This window comes from Sebastes fasciatus, chromosome 7 (assembly GCF_043250625.1).
Source record: "Sebastes fasciatus isolate fSebFas1 chromosome 7, fSebFas1.pri, whole genome shotgun sequence".
NCBI classification, from domain to species: domain Eukaryota; kingdom Metazoa; phylum Chordata; class Actinopteri; order Perciformes; family Sebastidae; genus Sebastes; species Sebastes fasciatus.
The window spans coordinates 17792314-17813291 of NC_133801.1; the positions used below are offsets into that span (position 1 = coordinate 17792314).

Here is a 20978-nt window from a genome sequence, read left to right on the forward strand (position 1 = left end):
CATACAAAACATGACTCCCATTATTAAAAAAGATGAGGCCACATTACCTGAGATGCTGTAATCAGCTTCAAAGGAAGGCTGTGTTACCTGGCAAACAAGCCTACCTTAGAAATTATGCTTATGTCATTTTCCTTAATACCTGATATGAAATATGTGTAATTTGGTAATAGGTATAAAAACCAGGGAAGCAGTAATTAAACAAAAGTTAAAGCTGACTCACAGTTCTTGTGTTCATGTAGCTTCATCAGGAGCCCTCCCTCCATGGACAAGATGGCATCAGCTGTCATCAGCAGTCAGGGTGCCCTTAGCTTCAACAAAGGCTCATTACTTTACAGGTTAACACTCAAACAGCCTCTTATACACATAGCTAACAATATAGATTAATTTTGGGAGATCTCTAGAGATGCACCACAGACAAACTAGCAATTGACTCCAGCTGTTAGTTAGCAGCAGGTCATCTGAGGAGGCATGGCCACACCTGGAGCTGCCTTTAATTCAGAACTCCATAAACAAAAGTCCTAATTTGACTGTAAATTACAGTATGTCGCCTAACACACACTGTGTAAATGGTGGAAAATCTAATAGTTGATTAAAATGTTCTACAAGTTAAACTCATTTATTAAAATCAAGCCATAGCATTCAATTCTGCTTACATTTCCACAACATGAAAGCAAAACCCAATGTGTGATGGAGAAAATGAAATTATATTCATATTTTATTACAATATTAGAATTTGTACATATTGTCTTCTCCATCCGCATTTCATTTATAAATTTATTACATAAATATACTCCAAAAAGTAGAATAACAAAAGACAAATTTAATATAAAACAAATTCAGAAACAAAAGTAATACCTGACTCAGGGACAGAAGCTCGAGGAATGTCTTTTTTCTTTTTGTTTTTTACATAACAAAGGTCAGACAACATGGCAGAGTCATCAAATTTCCAAAAAAAAGTTTGTCCTTGGAACAACAGAGAATCAAGTTCATCCGATAAATTTTGTTCATTACGCTTGGCTTGTCAAATACAAAACAAAATTCACACTTTGAAAAGGAAAATCAAAAATTTAGGACAATTAAGTTTGGCTTTGGTTACGAGATAAACGTTAAAGTTAGCACACATCCAACATTTGAGTTTGAATTAAGGACATAACCAACCAAAATAAAATAATAAAAAAATCCACCTCCTCTCAATATATTTTCCCCAACAAGTAGCTACATTTTTTCATTGCCCATAAATAACCGTATGATCACTAAATTGATCTGCAATTTGAGAAACCTTCACACAACACATGCAAAAATAAATACGCTGCATGGCCTTTGATGCGACCCTTGCCTTGGACAGTCACCTCATGCAAATCAGCAGGTCTCGTCTTATCAAAGTCCTAATCATCTCTAACAACTAACAGGTATCATCAGCTCTCACATTGTGAACTGTTGGTGGTTTTGTCATGAGATGAACTGACTTTGAAACAACTCTGTTTTGGGGGAATTCTGCAAATAATAATAATAGACTCCTTTGTCATGTAAAAGTTGGACTATTCTAAATGTTGATATGTCAGTAAGCATTGCAGTGAGTTAAGACTGGCCAGCATTGAGCGGAGCCACTAACATCCGTGCTGTCAGGCAGCAGAGGTGGCAACTGTGAAAAACATGCAGAACTGATCAAAATTAAATTTAAAGGAATCTAAACAATCCTAGCATTAAGATTAAACCAAATTAACCAGCAGGTACCTCGGCTGAAGAGAAATATACATAAAACAACCATCCATACATAAGTGTAGTTTAAATAAAACCAGGAACACATAAAAGATGAAAAAACAGTAGAACAAATGTTTATGAGTAATATAGAAAATTAAATTATTACAGTATGCATGTTGACCTTTAGAGATAATAAAAATAAACACCAGAAAAGTGTGCTTTAAAAAAATTAAAAAGAGCTGGTCACCACATGTAAACCTCATATCAGATCTCATGTATAAAATAAAATAAAACAACCCTGTGATCATGTGGCTAAATAAAGTTCAGATATCAGATCGCAACACAAGCTGCTATTCCTCCTTCCTTACCATTAAAGTTTATTCAAACAAACAACAAACCTGTTTTTTAATTATTTTAAAGTCTACAGAACAGAAAACAGAAGAGTGGAGGGTGAAGTGTTTTGCAGCAGTGGTGTCTTAATGTCAGAGAGGATAAAGGGAGGCTGCAAATGTCAGAACATCTTACCACCTCCTCGCAGGTCCCTGATCCAAGTGTAACGTGCTGTTGATGAGGTTGAGTGGTGGTTGGGTGGACACATAGGGATGTCAATGTTCTAGAGAGGAATAAAGGTTTATTTTTTATCCCAGTTACAGACAGACATGTACACGGGGCTGTCCTGTGTTAATAGCCTTCTTTCTGAGTGTGCATTTGATCCTGGATCCTCTGCAGCATCTCCTGCATCCGCCGCAACTGTTAAAAGAGAGGAGAAAAAGTGTTAGTGCCACGGTTTGATTTGACACATCCACAAGTTTACACATCTACTGTTATGTGTAATGTATGATGGTGTAAAATCTGGGGATGTTAACAGGCGGTGCAGCTTTTTATACAGACTAATTATTTACTCATTACTGCACACACACCAAATCAATAATAACTTTGGAGGTCAGACTGTTCATTTTAGATCACGTGACCTGAGCTGAACAACTGCAGGGAACCCCTGGCTGCTCCTCCACCTGCCTCTTCACCCACATTACAATGTATTCAATATTATGGCAACATATGTGGTTAATCAATTAATCATGTTGAGTTATTTGGTTTTAGGGGAATCAAAAGACTTAAACTCAAATATTTGCTTTCAGATTTATCAATTGTTGGAATTCAGCTATACTGTCGGAGCAACAAACACATGCAGTGTTGTGATTGTGCTTTTTTGTAGTACTGTATGTGTTAAATATAGCAGCCAACGGCAAAACATTTCCCTTTTTCCACTTTCCCAACACATTGTGAGACAGTACAGTGTCACGGATTATTAAAAACGATTTTGAGTAACCAATTAATCGAAAACTAATTGTCCGATTTATTGAAAATGAAAATAATCGATGAGTCAGACGATTCGTTTTCTATTAATTGTCTGATTCATCAATAATGAAAATAATCGACTACACACTGGGTTTACACAACAACAGGAAACATACCAGTCACAGTTTCCTACAGCCCACAGTGACATCATATTTGAGAAGTTGGAAACATTAATTGTTTTGCATTTGGGCTTGAATAATAATGAAAATAGTTTCAGATGAATCGATTATTTAATCGTTGCAGCTCTATTGTCATGTTTAACCACATTTTAATGTTGGCTACACAAAAAATAAAAACAACTGAGGTGAATCGATCTCTTTATTTGATCAAATAAATATATTTAGTGGGGAAGTGGGGGTAATGTTTGTTCCTTCACCATGAACAGATCTGTCATCAGCTGTATTTGATTATAATCTAAACTAACACCATGTACAATTATGTAAGTCTGCTGAGTTCATCTTTAGTTACCTTAACTGGGAAGTAATCACAGTGACCTCACACTGTATGTAAAGAATTAAAATAAAAGGAATAATATTTCATCTAATGTTATTTCCTCTAAGAATATATCTTCTAACCAAAGAAACAATTTATATCATATTTCATACCAATTTTATTTAGCCCTTGAATATATTCGCTGGGGTATTAGAAATTATTGTTGAATTCTAACAATATTAGTAACTTTAAAACGCACTGTCTATGTAGAACCTGCCATGGAACAAGTTTTACCAACGCAGGGTTAAAATCAGTCTCAAAAGTGGGATTATTAAACATTGCTCTTTTCCTACTGTACCCATTTCAAAGGTTCAAAGGACTTGCGAGGACAGGGGAGTAGGGGTTTGAATGTACAATTACACCCATTCATGTTTTTGAGGCTACTCATTGTCAACCTCAGAAAACATGACCCGAATGTACTTCACAGAAAGCTCACGGGTAAACAAAATCTGCGAGCTAACGACACTCAGAGGGCTTCATCAGACATATCTCTGTGTTCTGAGTGTGTCTCTGCGTTGGGCTGAGGCTCTGCGTGCTCATGGTGGGCAAAGTTGTGTTCAGAATGGTGATCATTTTGGTGGTGTGAGTCCGGTTGTTGCTCGGCGTGCCGTACCTCCTCATCTTTCTCTCGGATGAGCTTTTCCGTCTCGGTGTCTGCCGTTCCGGGCGGCGGGGGGAGGGGGAAGTCTGTGCCGCTCTCTCTGGTTAGTTTACTGCGGAGAGGTACACGTTATAGAGAAATTCAACATTTATTGTAACACAGAGGGCGAGACTAAAATGCTGGGTGGGTCTGGATCTGACATGTCATTGGCTAATCATAGTGAATGAGGGATTTGACTGAGGATCTGTAAAAGACACTAAACATGGAATATGTTTGGTAGCAGATAAACATACTGTGCATCTGTGTAGAGTATAGCAATATCATGGTGCCCAGAGACGTCAATGTCTGAGAGGAAACTACGTACACTGACATCAGAGCTGTGGCTGATCTTCAGTGTTGTAAGTCTACTTATCACAATCACCATCAAAAACTGTCATCTGCACAACAGATAAAGTAATTTAAATCTGCCTCGGGCACTCGGTAATTAGTTGCTGTCTATCTAATGCTGTTGACAGATCTCATTACCACTTTACTTATCACTTTTAAACTAACAAAAGAATCAGGAAATAGATTAACTAATTTACATGCGCCTGTGAGGATAAAAACAGGAGTAATCTTAACCTATCAAATACACTGAAAGCTACCTAAATTTAGATATAAATCTAAAATAAATGTAAGTAATGGATTAGCACTCCAAGGAAAAAAAAGTTTTTTACAAGATTTTTAACTGATTTCTCTTAAAAAATATTGTTCTTTATATGTCTATATTTTCTATAATTCTTATCTCTTGATATAGAGAGGGGAAGTCCCGCCCCTTCTAGTTGACCACCATGAACGGTAGTCAACGAGAGACGGCGAGAGACAAATATTTTTTGATCCCGTTTGAATTGCACCATGAATCATGAACCATGAATGATGTTTGTCAATTTAAAAATTTTGCAAGTCAAGAAAGTCTCAGTTTGTTGTAAAGCTGTTGAAGTATAAGACTGTGAAAATACATAATGAGAAAGGCTACACACCCAAACGTCGCACAAGTGATCTCTTTTGCCGAAGCTATGGTTATTGTGTGTTTTGTACTGGGATGTACTCACACAAGCAAATGGTCTTGCAAGTTCTTTCACTTCACGGCTGATAAAAAGATATTTGAAAAAGGACTTTGCCTCTCTATTGAAATGTCTAATATTTCTTCTACACTTCATTGCAGTATGTAAAGGTGTCCCCGTGCTTCAATGTAAGCTTACTTGCGGTTTCGTTCCTTCACAACCATGCGGGTCATGCTCTGGATGCAATGGGCCCTGTAGTTCTCGTAGTGGGTCTCCCGGGTCACGTCCTTCAGATCTTGCATATGTGTGCGAACGAGCATGTTCCTCAGCTTCACGAAGTCACAGTGTGACGAGTTCTCCACTGCAAACCACAGAGTGAGGATCAATTTCAACAACATATTTAGCATTCTTCAAAAACTGCTGATACCGAATCATGCAGAATAAAAATGGAAAAAGAATGAAGGATTAATGAACACACACACGCAAGCACAATCATTGTTAATAGCAACTTTCTCTGTATGTACATCAATACAACATGTATGCAGCATCTCTAAAGGCTATTTTACATTTTGTTACTAAAATGATTAACTTGTGATGGAGTAGGAGAATGGGCTTACCCTCCACGATGCCCCAGGGATAGAGTCGGCCTCGCACCCTCTTCCCTTTGGCCTCCACCACTGTGTTGCTGCCAATCACTGCAAAGGGAATGCTTTCCTTGTTGGGAGAACAGAAAAGGATTGTGAAATCAAAACGATGTTTCAAAGATATCTGGCAGGAGAGGGTGTAGATTAGTTAAGGTTCGACCAGTGAGTGATGCAGTACAGATGTGTTTATTGTTATGTTTTTAGCTTTCCACATCTGTCTCCTCAGTGCCATCTTACCCTTCTTTCTCATTTCTGCTTACTCTCATCTGAATTAACTTCCCATTCATTATTTAAATTCTTTCATCTTTTATTCCCATTTGTCATTTCTCTGCCGCAGTTAACACACAAAGTGCTCTTATCAGAGGCTTCCCAAGGACAGAGGCAAAGAGAGATATACTGGCACACTGACTGTGTCCTCGCTGCCAGCTCATGATGCCAGGAGAGCAAAAAAACTGTTGACTCATCAAGACTGTGTAGTCAGTAGTGGACTGACTGCCAAGGTTTTGTGTTATAGGTTCTGTATATTCATTTAACATCACTATACTCCATTAAGTGGATCATTTTCTAATTCTTCTTCTAATCTTCTAATTCTTCAATGTCTAAAAATGAAAAACTAGAATTACCGCCTTGCATTTGTATGCCTTCACCAACCAGGCAAGTTGCAGTTAACATCCATGTCTGTCCAAAATGTCATCACTTCATCATTTTATTAGATAAAATTAAACATTTTATTAGACAATTGTGTGAAATTGTCATAATAAGCATGTGAAATCTTAAGTTATGGCCAAAAATGTGTTTTGTGAAGTCACAGTAACCTTTGACCACCAAATTCTACTCAGTTCATTCTTGAGGCCAAGTGGACGTTTATGCCCAATTTGAAGAAATTCGATCAAGGCCTTACTGAGATATCACGTTCATGAGAATGGGTTGGACGGAGGGACAACCTTAAAACATAATGCCTCCGGCCACAGCTGTCATCGACACAGAGGCATAAAAATGTATCATACTATACTTGCTATTAGCGATGTCTATTCTTGTTTATTGAATGATCCATTTGAGCATCCAGTTTTGCACATGTCAACAAAGTGTTGTGCTGACTTTGACAGCCTGCAAACTCCAAACTGAAAGACAATGGACAGAAAGAGCAGAGAGAAAGATACCTGGCAGCTCTGCCTCTCACCTTCAGCTGAAGGTCCTGCTGCTTAAAGTCGTCATCTTCGTCAGAGTCACAGTCAGGGAACTGGTATATCTTGATACCATATTGCTCGATCTCCTCTCGGATCTACGGGGAAACAGATGACAAAGAAAGTACAGCGTGAAAATATGTATTTTTGGACTGTAAATGACATGATAAATTAGTTCTCTGCAACGTAATAACAGATTGATTTATGGGATGAAACACATGTATAGATGAACAGTTTATTGACTGAGATCAGCCTTGCCTTGATTTTCTTTTTCTTGACCTCAGTAGGGGTGAGTGTGTCTGCTTTGGCCAAGATGGGGACGATGTTAACCTTCTCATGTAGAGCTTTCATAAATTCCACATCCAAAGGCCGGAGGCTAGAAGAGACACGAAACATACATGTATGGTAAGTACGGTGAGACTAAATATACCCTCAAATCAGTGGGTTATCTTGAAAACATAGGAACAGATTTCCATAAATGACAGTTGTTGTAATCAAGGGACAAGTCATTTATCTTCATGATAATCAAGATGTGTGTTTTTCTACCAATAAACATGTTTGTTTTTAGCGTGACTGTAATTATACGTTGGCAGCCTGAGGACATTGATTTGACTTAATAGGATGATGTCTCTGGCCAATCAGGCAGTGGCAGAGGTGTGCTCTCTAAGTGACCTCTTGGTGTCTGATGAGTAACGACTGAAGCTCATCAACAGAGGGAGCAGTTTCTCCATCAATGTGACTTTAAAAATGCACTGCAGCATTACTTGAGGTTGATGGCATAGTTGTTCTTTAATGAGCCCAGTGATGTGGAACGGTGCATGTGCACAACTGCGGCAAAAAGCACCACATCAGCACAAACTATTGATTAGAGTGAAAGCTCTGCACTAGATGTTAATTCACCTGAAGGCAGTTGAGAACTGTTTTAACTCCGGGCAGGAGCCCACTGCATTAACAATTTACGAGACCGAATGCACTACAAGTAAATACTGGTGCGCTGGATGTTTACGACAAATCAGGTGGTTGTGTGTGTGTGTGCAGGGAAAGAAAGCTGTGTATGAGCATGCATGTCATTTAGGGAAAGTAAAGTCACTAGCCTGATGCAAATGCCAGCAGCACAGACCATACATACTGCAGTAGAAAGGAGTTAATATTCCCCATTATTAGGAGTGATAACAGAGAGAGAGAATGCACTGATGATTTGCCGTACCCATGACCAAAGGGTGAGATGAAATAGAGGCAGCAGTGTACGCGGTTGTCCTGGATGTTCTTGCGGTTGAGGCCACTCTCGTCCCTGAAGTACTGCTCAAACTGCTGGTCGATGTAGTCAGCCACTGACTTCCAGCTAGAGCAGAAACACACAGGGACATTCAGTCTCTGAGGCAATGCAACAGCCTAAATACTGCACATGACTTTTTAAACACGGCACAGCTAAAATTAGGTTATCTTGCTGAGCTCTGCTCATTTTGGTCATTTTCTTTCTATTTCAAGTTATTCATTTAGGATGTTAGACATGTACCATTCAGTGTTGTTAACAGCATCCCCAAACCCAGGGGTGTCGACGATGGTGAGCTTCAGTTTGACACCTTTCTCTTCTATATCCACTGTGTGTTTGGTGATTTCTACTGTTTGTGTGATTCGCTCTAGGGAGAGGACACAAACAGGCCACTGCTCTTAATATCAGAATTGACATATTGTAGGGCAAATGTTTATAAAATAAAACAGAAAAAAAGTTTAACAAAAGCTGTGGCTCCCTCACCTTCAGCATTGAGCAGCTTCCTATCTTTGTAAAGATCTGTGAGAAAGAGACTGTTGACCAGCGTGGACTTTCCCAGGCCAGACTCCCCTTCAAACAAAGAACAACAAAGACGAATAGAGCCAAGTTTAAGACTTGGTGATTAGCAGCTTCTTCAAAGTAAAAGGTGGGCTTAAGATCAAATGTCTGTGAATGTGCAAACAAGGATTTACCTGCCACCATGAGCGTGAAGTCAAATCCCTTCTTCACTGACTTGCGGTGCACCTGGTTTGGCAGCGTCGCAAAACCCACGTATTCCTTGTCGTGGTCCTGGAAAATACACAGAAAGATGAAATGATACATCAGGGAAGCACACATTACCATATATATAACTGTGTAAAAGTAATTATTCAGCTCGTGCATCAACCAAAATGTGCTTGTCCCATTCACAGTAAGTTAACTTTCCCACAAAAAGTTTGACACCTAAATAAACAACAAACGTGAAAAGCATCGCTACCATCTCAGAGCTCCAATCACACCCTGATCCACCAGAGGAAAATGAGCACAAATAAACCTTTTAACCACATAAAGCAGCATATTCGTTTTAGGCACACGCTCAGTCACATCCTATGAACTGTCTTTGTATCGTTCAATACATTACAGCACACAACAACCACATCGCCTTTAGCAGAACTGAACCACACAGATCTCGTTCATCCTCTCTGGGTTTCTCCTCCTCATGTTACCTCATTATTGCCGTACGGGTCAAATCGACCCCAGGGACTCTTGGGCCTGGTGGGACTGATGGGGACTGACGACAAGTCAAACTCCACACTTCTGCTCTGCGGTAAACTGGGCTCTGAAAACGAATCCGACTGCGCCCTGCCCGCCACGGGGGGACGCAAATACGACGGGGTGTGGGGGCGGTCTTCGCCCTCAGCTTCCCTGTCTGCGTCATGAGGCTCATGGCCATGATGGTGGTGGTGGTGGTGCTCGTGGTCATGGTCGCCGTGCCCTCCTTGGTGGTGAGGGTCTTGCATTATGTTCTCCACCTCGGAGTCATCTGAATGGCTTGAATGCTAGAGAGACACCACGGTTGAAGAGGTGCAGAGGAACGGGTGGGAAACAAAATACAGGGCGGAGGCGAAGATTGGGTGGAGGAGAGGTCAAGTGTCGATGTGGAGGGGAAGGGATCGAGATCCAGAGGGTGGAAAATGCACACTTTTAGAAACGGTCGCAATATTTTATGCTGACGAAAAATAATGCAACATAGGCAACGTGTAAGGTGCAATTTATAATCAATAATCAAAGAGGATGGATCATGTTAGAGGTGAATAATAATAGCAAACATCTATCTCAGTGGATTTGTGCGTTATTTCATTGCTATGAAACTAATAATGAATGAGCTGTAATACTTGGGCATACATTTAATTGTTCATTCCTGGAAGCAGAGAGGGAGTTTTTCCTACATCATGGATTATAAATATCCTGACCACTTCATAAATTTTGCAGCGCTAATGTGAGGCAACAAAGCCTTCTTTATGGTTGTTATTAGAGGACAAGGACAATTTCAGGCATTAGGGTATATACGTTTCTGGATTTCCACACTAAGCTGTCACAAAGCTAAAATAAAAAATAACAAAGTTCCTGTAAGGGGATACACAGCTGAAGTGTAGGCTGCTGGACTCCAGTTACCACAAACTAAAGTCTCCCTGCTAGTCGAGCACAAAGATAAATAATGCAGTGGCGTTCAGAAAGCAATGAGGCCATTTAAATTCAGCTGTAGGCCCATACTGTGACTCTGCACTCATGTTATGATTATGCACTATGCATTAGCTGAGGGGTAAAAGTATACTATAACCTTTGGTCTGTAAAAATCTGTAAAATACATATACAGTATATTGCTTTTTGTTGAGGCTCAACAGTTGACTGCCACTAGAAGGGGAATTAAATAGGGAGTTTTTGGGGGGTGTCACTGGTACCTGTTCAACATCATGGTCCCTGTTGTGATTAGGGGAGGCAGGGCAGGAGTCCTGCTCGTCTGATGAAGAGTGAACCTCATGGTCACTGTCCTCCATTGCGACTGGGGCTACAGTGCACTCTGCAATCTCCAACCCGAAGGGAGCACACATGTGGAGGGGTGTATCAGGGTGAATAACAGGGAGGGTCATGTGAGGAGAGGAAGTATCAGAGAGTCCGCCATGAGGAAATTAGGTGCATTAGGTTCAGGAGCCGGGAGCGATGTGACAAAAGGAGTGAATGTGTTCAGGCAAGACAGATGAAGACAAGACGGAAGATGAAAAAAAAAAAAAAAATCAAATGATTAAATAAAGCCAAAGTAACGACATACCATTTACCACAGGAAATGGTATGATTGCAGCGCAGATAGGAGTAACCAGAGAGATGACTGAACGATGCATAATGGCATTGTGAGGGCAGTTGTTTCCATAGTGTAACAATATAATGTTGGTCCAATCTGGCCACCTGCCATTACTGCACTGCCTAATGTTATTAGTTCCTCTGATATCACTCTATTTAGTGTTTCAGGCACCAAAAATGCACCGGTCCAGCTAATGTCAGTGCCAGCAGATAAGATCATCTGTACCAGCTGCAGTTACATAATGCAGGGAGTCATTGAAAGTTTGATGAACAGCAAAGTTAAAATGAAATAGTTTGGATTATTTGAAGTGGGGTTGTATGAGGTACTTATCCACAGTCAGTGTATTACTTTTAGTAGATGACGGTCTGCACGCCCCCAGCTTGGAAAAACAGACAGGAGTACCGACACCGGAGCAAAGCAATACAGTGCTGTGTGCTGGCCGGGGACGGCAGAAAAACGTATTTTAGCCACCTAAAAGAAAGGCCAACCTAAAAAAAATCGATAGTCATTTAAGTGTAGCGTGCACTTAAACAGATTTCTTTTTTTTACTTACTTACTTTCACTTTTTTACTGTATTGCTTTGCTCCAGTGTCGGTACTCCTGTCCGTACAACCCCACCTCAAAACACCTGAATAATCCCTTTAATATCCCACTGGAATGTACTTTAAGTCTGAAGCAAAATTTTGACAGATTATTTTATGTTATTGTGATATCCCTTCATCACTGTTCAACCAGATTTAAAAAAAAAAAAAGCTTCTCATGTAATCCTTCAAAATCATCTATGTCACCCCTACATGGTTTATGTCCTCCATCCATGGCCTACAGTTTTAATTATGCTGGGATTTAAAGCTTTAGGGCAGAGGAGAAATTGATAGTTTCACAGTTTAGGAAACCAGTGACCTGCTTTCCTGTGCTACAATCAAAGCACAGAGATCAATGTCCAACATGGCGGATCCTGTGACCCACATAGAACAGATGGTCGATTGAAAAGCTTTAACAACTTTTGGAATAGAAATGCTAACAACTTTATCATTCAACATCCAACTGTTTGCTTGATTTTAGTGTTAAAAAGAGCTGGTTGACAGAAAGATCTTAAACAAAATCAGTAATCGCTTGCCGAAATCACAACTGCAGTGTAAACACGAACCACATTAAAACACAAACGCCGCCTTCTTTAGAAAAGTGGATCAGAAAAGTCAAACTCACAAACCAGCCCCACCCTCCATCTACACAGAGCCTCACCTCCTCTCCTGCGGTGCCTCACCTGTGGTACCTTTTACCAGCGCGTAAAGCCTCTTCCTCTTGCCTCTGCGTACACTGCTCTTCATGCCCTCTCCAGCAGGCAGCAGGAAACAGAGGCCAGAGGCTCCAGCATTTATACTCCTCCATCCCAGAGGACACAGCGACCTTCAGCCCCATTGAGCCGCTCAGCGCCCCCCGGGGAACTGATCAGTAGCATTGACGAGCCACGCGTCACCATTCACAGGCTACACACCCAGTACATGCTCTAATGCTGAATCTACTTACAAGTTGTAGCAGTAGAGCTCTTTATCAGACATTACACAACATACATAGACAATTAACACTATTCAGACCTATGATTCTCCATGGCTAATATTAGCCACGACTGGGTCAGACACACATTGATGGCTCAGGAAAGGCAGAGTTATAACAAACCTGTATGGTGCAACCTGAGTATCCACCAAACTGTGAGACGAGCCACTGGAGGAGTTGCTCCCATCATAATCACAAATGATATATTAAACATAACCTGCTATGCTAATGAGTTCACTAATTAAGCTAATGAATGAATTCATTAGAAACTATTTATATAACAACGTACTTCTTCACATACCACATTAAGGATTAAGGAGATTTCCTCATTCAAATGCAAATTTAAGCAGCAAGTTGCTCCAAAAAGTAGCCCGACTATCGACTCTACGGGGTGTTTGTCTTTACAAGACACACAGCACCATGATGACAAAATGTCTGGGATAAAACCACTCACACAGTTATCATAAATGTTTAACAGCCTCACCAGATGTAATACTTTGCTAGTCCTCGAACATTTCTCCTACTTCATCTTTTATATGAACATTATAAACTTAAAGTCCTGGTAAAGCAAAAACAAATATGTGTCGCTAAGTATATAAAATTAGGTTTCAAAATTGTGAAAAAATAAGCATTATTCTCTGCTCTGAGACTCTGGGGGCTTGTCCGTTGAAGGCTCTGAAACTACGCCCAATGGCAGGTGAAGGTTGATTACATATGTAGAGTATATATGACCCTTCTTGTTGGCCATCTTACAGACTTCCGCCGGCCGAGGCAGTTAACTTCCGGTTTAGCCCTATACTAACTTGAATGAGGTTAAAATAATTCAATTGTGCGGCTCTTCTAGGCTTTCCAAATGTTATCAGACCGAATCGATCAAATGCTGATAGTGAAACGAGGCATTTCGCGGGGGTTTTGCTCAGGATTGGAAATCTACTTTTTTGTCCACCTGCCACTGTGGCTGGTGGACTCCAAAGTCTACCAGCCGCTCCATAGATTACCATTGTTTCTTTGGCTGGGGAGTGAAGCAAATCTAGCAGCCACTTGCATATTTTACCAGCATTTCGGTGGTGACTGGTGCTAATTTCCAACCCTGGTTGTGCTGCTCAAAACAATTTCTCCACCGTTTTCCAGCCACAACAGCAGTGACGGAGTAGGCTATGGAGGAGCCTATGACATAAGCACAAGTTTAACTAACTTGGTTGTGATTGGCCAGTGAGCCCAGTCCTGGAACACGCACAGGAAGTGAAAGAACGAGCGAGGCTCGTTGCTCGTGTGAGTACATCCAAGTACAAAACACACAAGCATCGTAGCTTTACGTGACTTTTGGTGTGTATAGTCTTTCTAATTACATATTTTCACAGTCTTATACTACAAAGTGTGAATTTCTTAACTTGCAAAATTATCTTTTCAATTGAAACAATATCATATGTGTGATTCATTGCACAATTCAAACGGGATCAAAACATTATTTTTCTCTCATCGTTAACTACGGAACACTTTTTCCCCATGGTCCCATGGTGGTCCACCAGAAGAGGAGGGCTTGCTTCTCTATAGTGTTTGGGGAGGGGTTATGCTAAGGATGGCTCCAGTGTGTCATCGAGCCATGATTTCAGGCCTGCCCAAAAAAAACGAAACGCAAAAATGGTGAAAACGGTCCAGCTAAGTTTAACCACTCTCCTTCAGTAGCATTCCTGAATGCTGACCCTACCTTTTAAGCTGGGTCACAGCTTTTTTCCCCCTCTAAGCCACACATACTATCTGGTTACACTGATACTGATGAGGCATTACTGTGTGCAGGCCAAGTAGTAGATTCACTTTCCACTAAGCACTCTAAAGTCAAAACTGGAACACGGTGCAACCTTTTCCTCTCCTACTGAACCAGCCAGGTTATTAGTCCAAAATGTTATTAGTCTTGATATTTAAGTCTTTGGAAAAAAACACAGTTACAACTGAAAGGCTTTAAGACATTCAAGAAGGGAAGGAATTTCAATGTTAATGGAAGATTTCTTTTTTTATACATGCCTGCCCAGGTGGCCAAAAACACATTTTCTCTTGAGCTCTATATTTGATATCATGACAATCAGCTGGAGGAAAAAATAGAAAGAAGATGTAATGGATCACACGAGAAAGCATATGCACAAGATGAACAGAGATGAACACAGCTCTGTTTGTTATGGAGGGTTTTATCGGTGACATCATGCTTTCCAATCAGATCTACTTGGTGTTCCTGGCACATACAGCTGTGTGAGGTAGGAAAAGCTCAGGGATCCCTCCTTCAGGAAAAAGGCTACGGGGGAATTATTACGCTTCAGTAATCTTAGAAGTTCAACAGAGGAGAGAGATTTCATCAGATCCTTTACTGTGTACACTTTTTTCCACATGCAAACATTTCCACTAGTCCAGAACTTTATCCAGTTTCTCCTGTCACACAGAAGCAGTAGCACTCAATCCTTTGCATGAATTTAATCCCACTAAATTGCTCTTTTGCGTCACTCACTGAACTCCAGTTTTCCACAGATCCACCACAATGCAGGTGGAAGTCTGACTTCGCAGGGTCTCCCAAAAATGAGACAAAAACTAATATCACAGAATAGTTACGTGTCAAATGTTGAACGTTCTAATATCATCCAAAGTCGAACATCCTCTTACAAATCTCAAAGGCAGGCATTTCCTATATATCAGCCTGTTCAAACTGAAAAAAAACACGGCCACTTCCAGACCAGAGCCAATAGAAAACCAAAGTCAGGCTATCGTGTGTGTAGCAGATAAATCAATACACTTGTGAAACCCATGATTGACTGGCCATACAACATCAATCCTGCTCTGGTGAGCCATACCAACACAGAAAAGCCTTACCAGGCATGCAGAGTCATTATTCCTTTTAAAATAAAACATGTTTAGTCAATTAAAAGTTTGGAAAGAGAACAAACAAAAAAAGATACTCCATGGCCCTGACCTCTTTTACAACAATTTTCTTTACAGAACACTCCCTCATCCTTAAACAGTCTTCTATAACTAGACTAAAACCTAATGGGCTCTGACATCCATTTCACACATTTTCATTAAGCGGCCACACAGAGTCTCCCACTGGAACGAGTCACAGCTGAGACCTGAACCAATTACAATTTCCATAACTGGCCGAACTGACATTTCAGTTCCTCTTGAGGGTTAGTTCATCCTGACTAATGAGCAACCTTTATCAGCAGCGATGGCATGCAGAGTTTGTCAGCAATAAAGCCTCAGACCAGGTGAAAGCACTATGTGGGTGGTTCAGGTTCAGACTGGCATAAAGTAGCTGAGGCCCTGGAGCGAGACACATGGCTGGAAATGCCTCAGACAAGCTAAAAACACAAAAACACTTCAGGACTACTTTGTGACAAATAAGCCTTCATATACAGTACAGTCAGACAACTGAAGTCCTCCTGGCTTTAAAGACTTCCTCACATTAACCTAAAACATTTTCTACATAGCGCCAAATAAATGAGACATAATGGGAAATTAAACAAAAGGTATGTGGACAGGAATGTTACGTCTTAATGACAACATATCTTTCTTTGTCAGCAGCTGCCTCTTTGGCATTTCCTGCAATACATGTGTTGATACCAAGCCCCCAGGAAGAGCGCTGGGCTTTGAAGCAAATTTTACATAGAGGCCAAACCGCAGAATTGCAACCTCTGTGTCTGTCACGTGATGCCATCGGGCCCAATTTTGAGGTAAATCAATTTCCCAGTATGAACACTTTCTTGAATAGCCAATATTTAAATCATTGGGTCTCAAAAGTTGTAAAATACTCTTATAGCCGAATCCAGAGTTGTTTGCTTCCTCCGTTCATGTGAATGAGACTCAAACCGAGGCTGGACTGAGCTGCTTGGAGGAAACGCTACAGCGCCTGCTCTATGGGCCCAATGGATCAAGGCCTATTGAAAGAGTCTTGGACACGGGTCTCGGGGTATGGGGTATAACACATGCGCAGTGTAACTGGAGCTGCGACGTGCGTTCCGATTGGCTCAATTTTGACGAGTGCAGATCAGATTTTACTGCACGTGTCGTAACCCAAAGATATGACGCGTTGATGGCGCGTGACATTTCCTCTTTTCACCCTCGGTGCAATGGATGCGGAAGATCGCCGGATGATATGGGTAATTCTTTACTGAAGCTTTTCTTGCTTCGTGCACCATTGAGCAACTTTTATAGGAAGGAACGTGACCCCGCCTCAAACGCTGTATCCAGTTCTCTTTATACATCCATGGTTGATGCCTCTTAACAGACTCACATGCTGAACTTCATCTTGAGCCCAGTCTCAGATCTCTGCTCTAGAGGAGACCTAGAATGTCCTGTTTGTCATGTGAATTAAGTAAAGTGGGACTAAAGTAGCAATTTGACATCAGAGAAGTTTATTGCATATACAGTACAGTATCAAGGGATTCAATATTTTTAATGAAATTTAATAAGCAGTCTGAGGGGCAAATGGCAGGTTGCTGCACAACTACAGAAACAAATAGTTTTTAGTCAAAGCTTATCAAGGAGACCATTATAAGTTGCCTCTTGAGTATGTCAGAGAGATGTGGGACATATTTTACGGTGGGACTAAAGCCCATGCAGTCCCTGAGAAACAATTGAAGGACATGAAACCCAATTCAATATAAACAAGTTTGTGTGGTTGACTTCGCTGCTTTGTTAGTGTTGGAACATGGTAGTGGGTTTGGCTGCCACAGTGCTGATGGATGATGATTTGTTGCATGAAACGCAGCTCTCGGGGGGGAAAGCCCACTTCAAATGCTCCCTGTATGACATGGGAAATGCAATAAGAAGTTGCCAGATGTCATAAAGAAACTATACAGCGTGTAGTTATTGACCTTCTATGATGAAAGCAGGGAGGAAATGCAGTCGACAGAATCGTTTATAATCCAGCTACAATAATTACTGTAATGTTATTCAATGAATGCTAAATAATTTTGTCTTGGCAGGCTTTGCCCCTGTTGGCAGGGATGCTTACTTAACTATATGCTGCTTAAGTGTGGGAGATGGTGCATACAGTGGGGTGGTTGCAGTCACCAATTTGTACACTGGGATCCTAAAGGTGCTAAATGCGAGATTGGGACCATTTCTATTGCCTCTGCACAGCTCTCAACATGGCAACAGGGGGGCAGCGCCAACGGTCAGAAAGGCGTTATCAGCTTTAACTGCCGTATGAGCTCAGTGCAGAGCGGCGGCCGTGAGCTAGCCAGTGGGTCACGCTCACATGCACAAACGTGCAATAAAGGCACATGCGGACAGCCCAGCTATGTCAACAAAGCATGGAGAAGCTCAGATCACAACACAAACAGAGGGATAGTGACTTCATTCTCTGCTCAGGTAGACATTACTCCTCTATATCACATCAAATCGTTGTTTGCTGCTATATTAATGCTCTGGACATCGTGTAGAGCACCTTTAAGCTCCCTTACAAAGAAGCGGGAATATAAATGTGGATATTCAAAGGCATTCACACCAGAAACAACGCTCAGTGTTTAATCCTCTTTAAAAAGTGAATGTCGTGGAATTCACCGGCTGAATACCAGTGAGGTTTCCCCTTGTGGCGAGGCCAGTAGCAGGTGGTGAAGTGAGCCATGTGCGCTCTGTGTGAATGCTGTGGCTGTTTGGATAGTTATAGCGGGGCTCTGTGTGAAGCTGGCTCACTACAGAGAGAGAGAGAGAGAGGGACAGAAATAGTCTCATTTCACCACATACTCCCACAGTTATGGAGCTGATGAATTTCCACGTGACCAAAACTCCACATATTCAGTGCAACAGAAAACACAATTAAGAAGTTTCTCTGTGCTTTAACTCAGAGGAAGATAAAAGATGCAAGTACACTAACGGTGCGTGCATCTCCATCCCAAATGCATTCCCGTCAGTGTCTTCCACCAGCAGAGGCTACGACACTCACCACACTCTCAATGCATTAAGCTGTCACATCTGATCAATACACGTGTGCTTTGACATCTCAGAGGTGGACAGAAAAAAGCTCAACTCCACTGTGCTCTGCAGTCATGTGGGAAACAGACACTCCTCTCAGTAGCTTAGCAGAAAATTGTCATTACTTGTATGTTCATATTTGAGCACAAAGCCTGGTCACATGCATTCATGTGAACGGTCCAGCCAGTGTGGATAATCTATACTCTGATACATGTGTACTGTACATGCATAGGGGAAATACTATGTTGGCCAGTTCGAAAGAAAAAAACACAGAGAAAGCCTTAAACAGAGAGATACACTTAATTGCAGGGTCAGCTAGAAGGAAAGCAATGAGCACATACCTCTGTATCACTGTTTGCTGCCATATTATCCCTTCAGTACCAGTATTCCTTTAGTTTCACCAGAGAAGAGACAGAAACCAGTAAAAAAAAGGCCTTTGGAAAGCTCCTCAGACTGAGTGTCACTTCTTTAGTTTCAGGGCACCCCACGTTACATAAGCACACCTATTTTCCCTGCTTCACCAATCAGATGGCATCCAGTTTTCTTTTCCAACTCCCCCCACCCCCACACACTTGGACTGGAAATGTCTTTTTTAAAACAGGTACACCTTCGATCTCTGCCACTCTGCATCTGGAGCATTTCAATATATAGCTCCACCCTGCTCTTGTGTCGTGGGCCAATCTGCAGCTGATATGCAGATGAGCTGCAGCTGAAGTGACGGCGGATCGCGTCTGCAGAGGCGTCCTGACTTCAGAGGAGGTGACGCTCTGTAGGGAGGTCGACAACATCTGCCTCGTCGCCTTGCTACAAGCCTGTCGTGCCCTCAATCTTAAAGCCCCGCATGTGAGATCACAACGCACAAATGAGTGCACAAACAAATTACTAGCACACGTGTGCATGAATGAAGAGTGTATTATGTCTCAACTGATACAGAAATGAACTACGACTGGAATAATAAAAAGGTGGGGAAACATGAATCAAATCAGAATGGTATAAAATCAATGATATGGGGTCTGAGCATCAGAGGAACACAACAGCAGTATGCACATAACTTCTTACAATGGCCGTCACATCCAACCCAGACCTCCCAGCTGGCAGCGCCAGGGCCAGAGTGGTACAAGAAGAATCAGCGTGTGTGTCCATGGTGGGGAGGTGACTTGTGGCCTACATGCTACAAATAATCTTTTTATCTCATACACACACTCTCTCTCTCACGCACGCACGCGCACACACACACATAAGTGGGCCAGAACACAAAGCTTTTCCATTAATCTCGATGGATCTCTGCGCTTTGCAACGCTTATAATACTCACTCATTCTTAAGGAACTAGGATTTTGTGATTAAATTAGTACAGAAGTGAATAAGCTCAATGGGTCTCAGCTATATACTGTATGACTTATAAAAAGAGACATTTAAGAGACTGTGACTGACTTACCACAACCCGACACTGTTTAAACAACAAAGACAGAGATCTAGCTTGAAGAACTCAGCTTGTGTCTGGGATCTAATCTTCAGTATTTCAGTTTAACATGAGAAAGAAAGGGAGAAAGAAAAAATACAGAGGCACAATTCAGCTGAGAATTCATTTTCTGCCTATGGGAGGAAGAACTAAACGTAACGTGATCCCAATCTTAATAGCTTGCACTGCAAAGTGTGCCAACTCATACAACAGTAATAACTACCATAAGTAGTAGACAGAGAGTAACACAAATAGTATCAGGCCAACAGACATGCCAGTCTGACAAACCACACAGTAGGCAAATCTCACTTAAACCCCCGTCTTAATGTGACACATGTAAAGAATTTGGCGTGGATGAGAAGGGGCTGAACGTAGGCTAACAGGAGAGGTTACTTCCTGTAAGGAAAGATGGTGTCTGGGGAGACGACTTCAGGTCTGCTTTAATCCTCTCTGGCTGGTCCTCATCATGAGGGTGATTATCATGGATTGTCTGAAAGGGCTGACAGTGCCCAAGGGATGGCTTTAGATATACAATCTCAGGCTGCACGCACACATTCATGTACATGCATCAACTTATACTGTATGTTGGCCTGCACACACAAGGGTCAGACGCACCAGACATGACAGTAAAGCGCTGTCTATGCCACTGTGACAATCACATTGACGGCCGTAATTAAAATGTCTCTTTGTCAACAGCAGGGCTGGAATGAGTTGCTTGATAAAAGCCACTGCATGCGGACCAACATCTGCAGCCGACAAACGCTGGTATTCAAAAAAAGACCCCAGCCAACCAGCCAGAGAGGAGTCTGATCTACTGAGTGCATCTTCTTCACAAACCATGACTGTCTGTGTTGTTTGTGTATGGAGCGC

The 20978-nt window shown here is 41.5% G+C and overlaps 1 protein-coding gene across 6 annotated transcripts in view; it reads right to left on the reverse strand.

The window, feature by feature from the left end:
• Positions 1-685: 685 nt before the first annotated feature.
• septin4b (septin 4b) overlaps positions 686-20978 on the reverse strand; it is a 54387-nt gene continuing 34094 nt past the window's right edge. For 3 of the 6 annotated variants that reach the window (XM_074641966.1, XM_074641969.1, XM_074641970.1), the window contains exons 2-11: positions 8990-9086; positions 8781-8867; positions 8541-8664; positions 8232-8366; positions 7283-7400; positions 7021-7122; positions 5814-5910; positions 5395-5557; positions 4166-4265; positions 686-2451 (exon numbers count right to left, since the gene is read on the reverse strand). In XM_074641966.1, coding sequence (XP_074498067.1) covers positions 2383-2451; positions 4166-4265; positions 5395-5557; positions 5814-5910; positions 7021-7122; positions 7283-7400; positions 8232-8366; positions 8541-8664; positions 8781-8867; positions 8990-8999 — 1005 coding nt within the window. In that variant the 5' untranslated portion in view covers positions 9000-9086 and the 3' untranslated portion in view covers positions 686-2382. Of the gene's footprint in view, positions 2452-4165; positions 4266-5394; positions 5558-5813; positions 5911-7020; positions 7123-7282; positions 7401-8231; positions 8367-8540; positions 8665-8780; positions 8868-8989; positions 9087-9502; positions 9836-10738; positions 10850-11484; positions 11512-18989; positions 19152-20978 lie in introns of those variants that run through there. The other 3 variants (XM_074641964.1, XM_074641965.1, XM_074641967.1) reach the window with 3 other exon arrangements.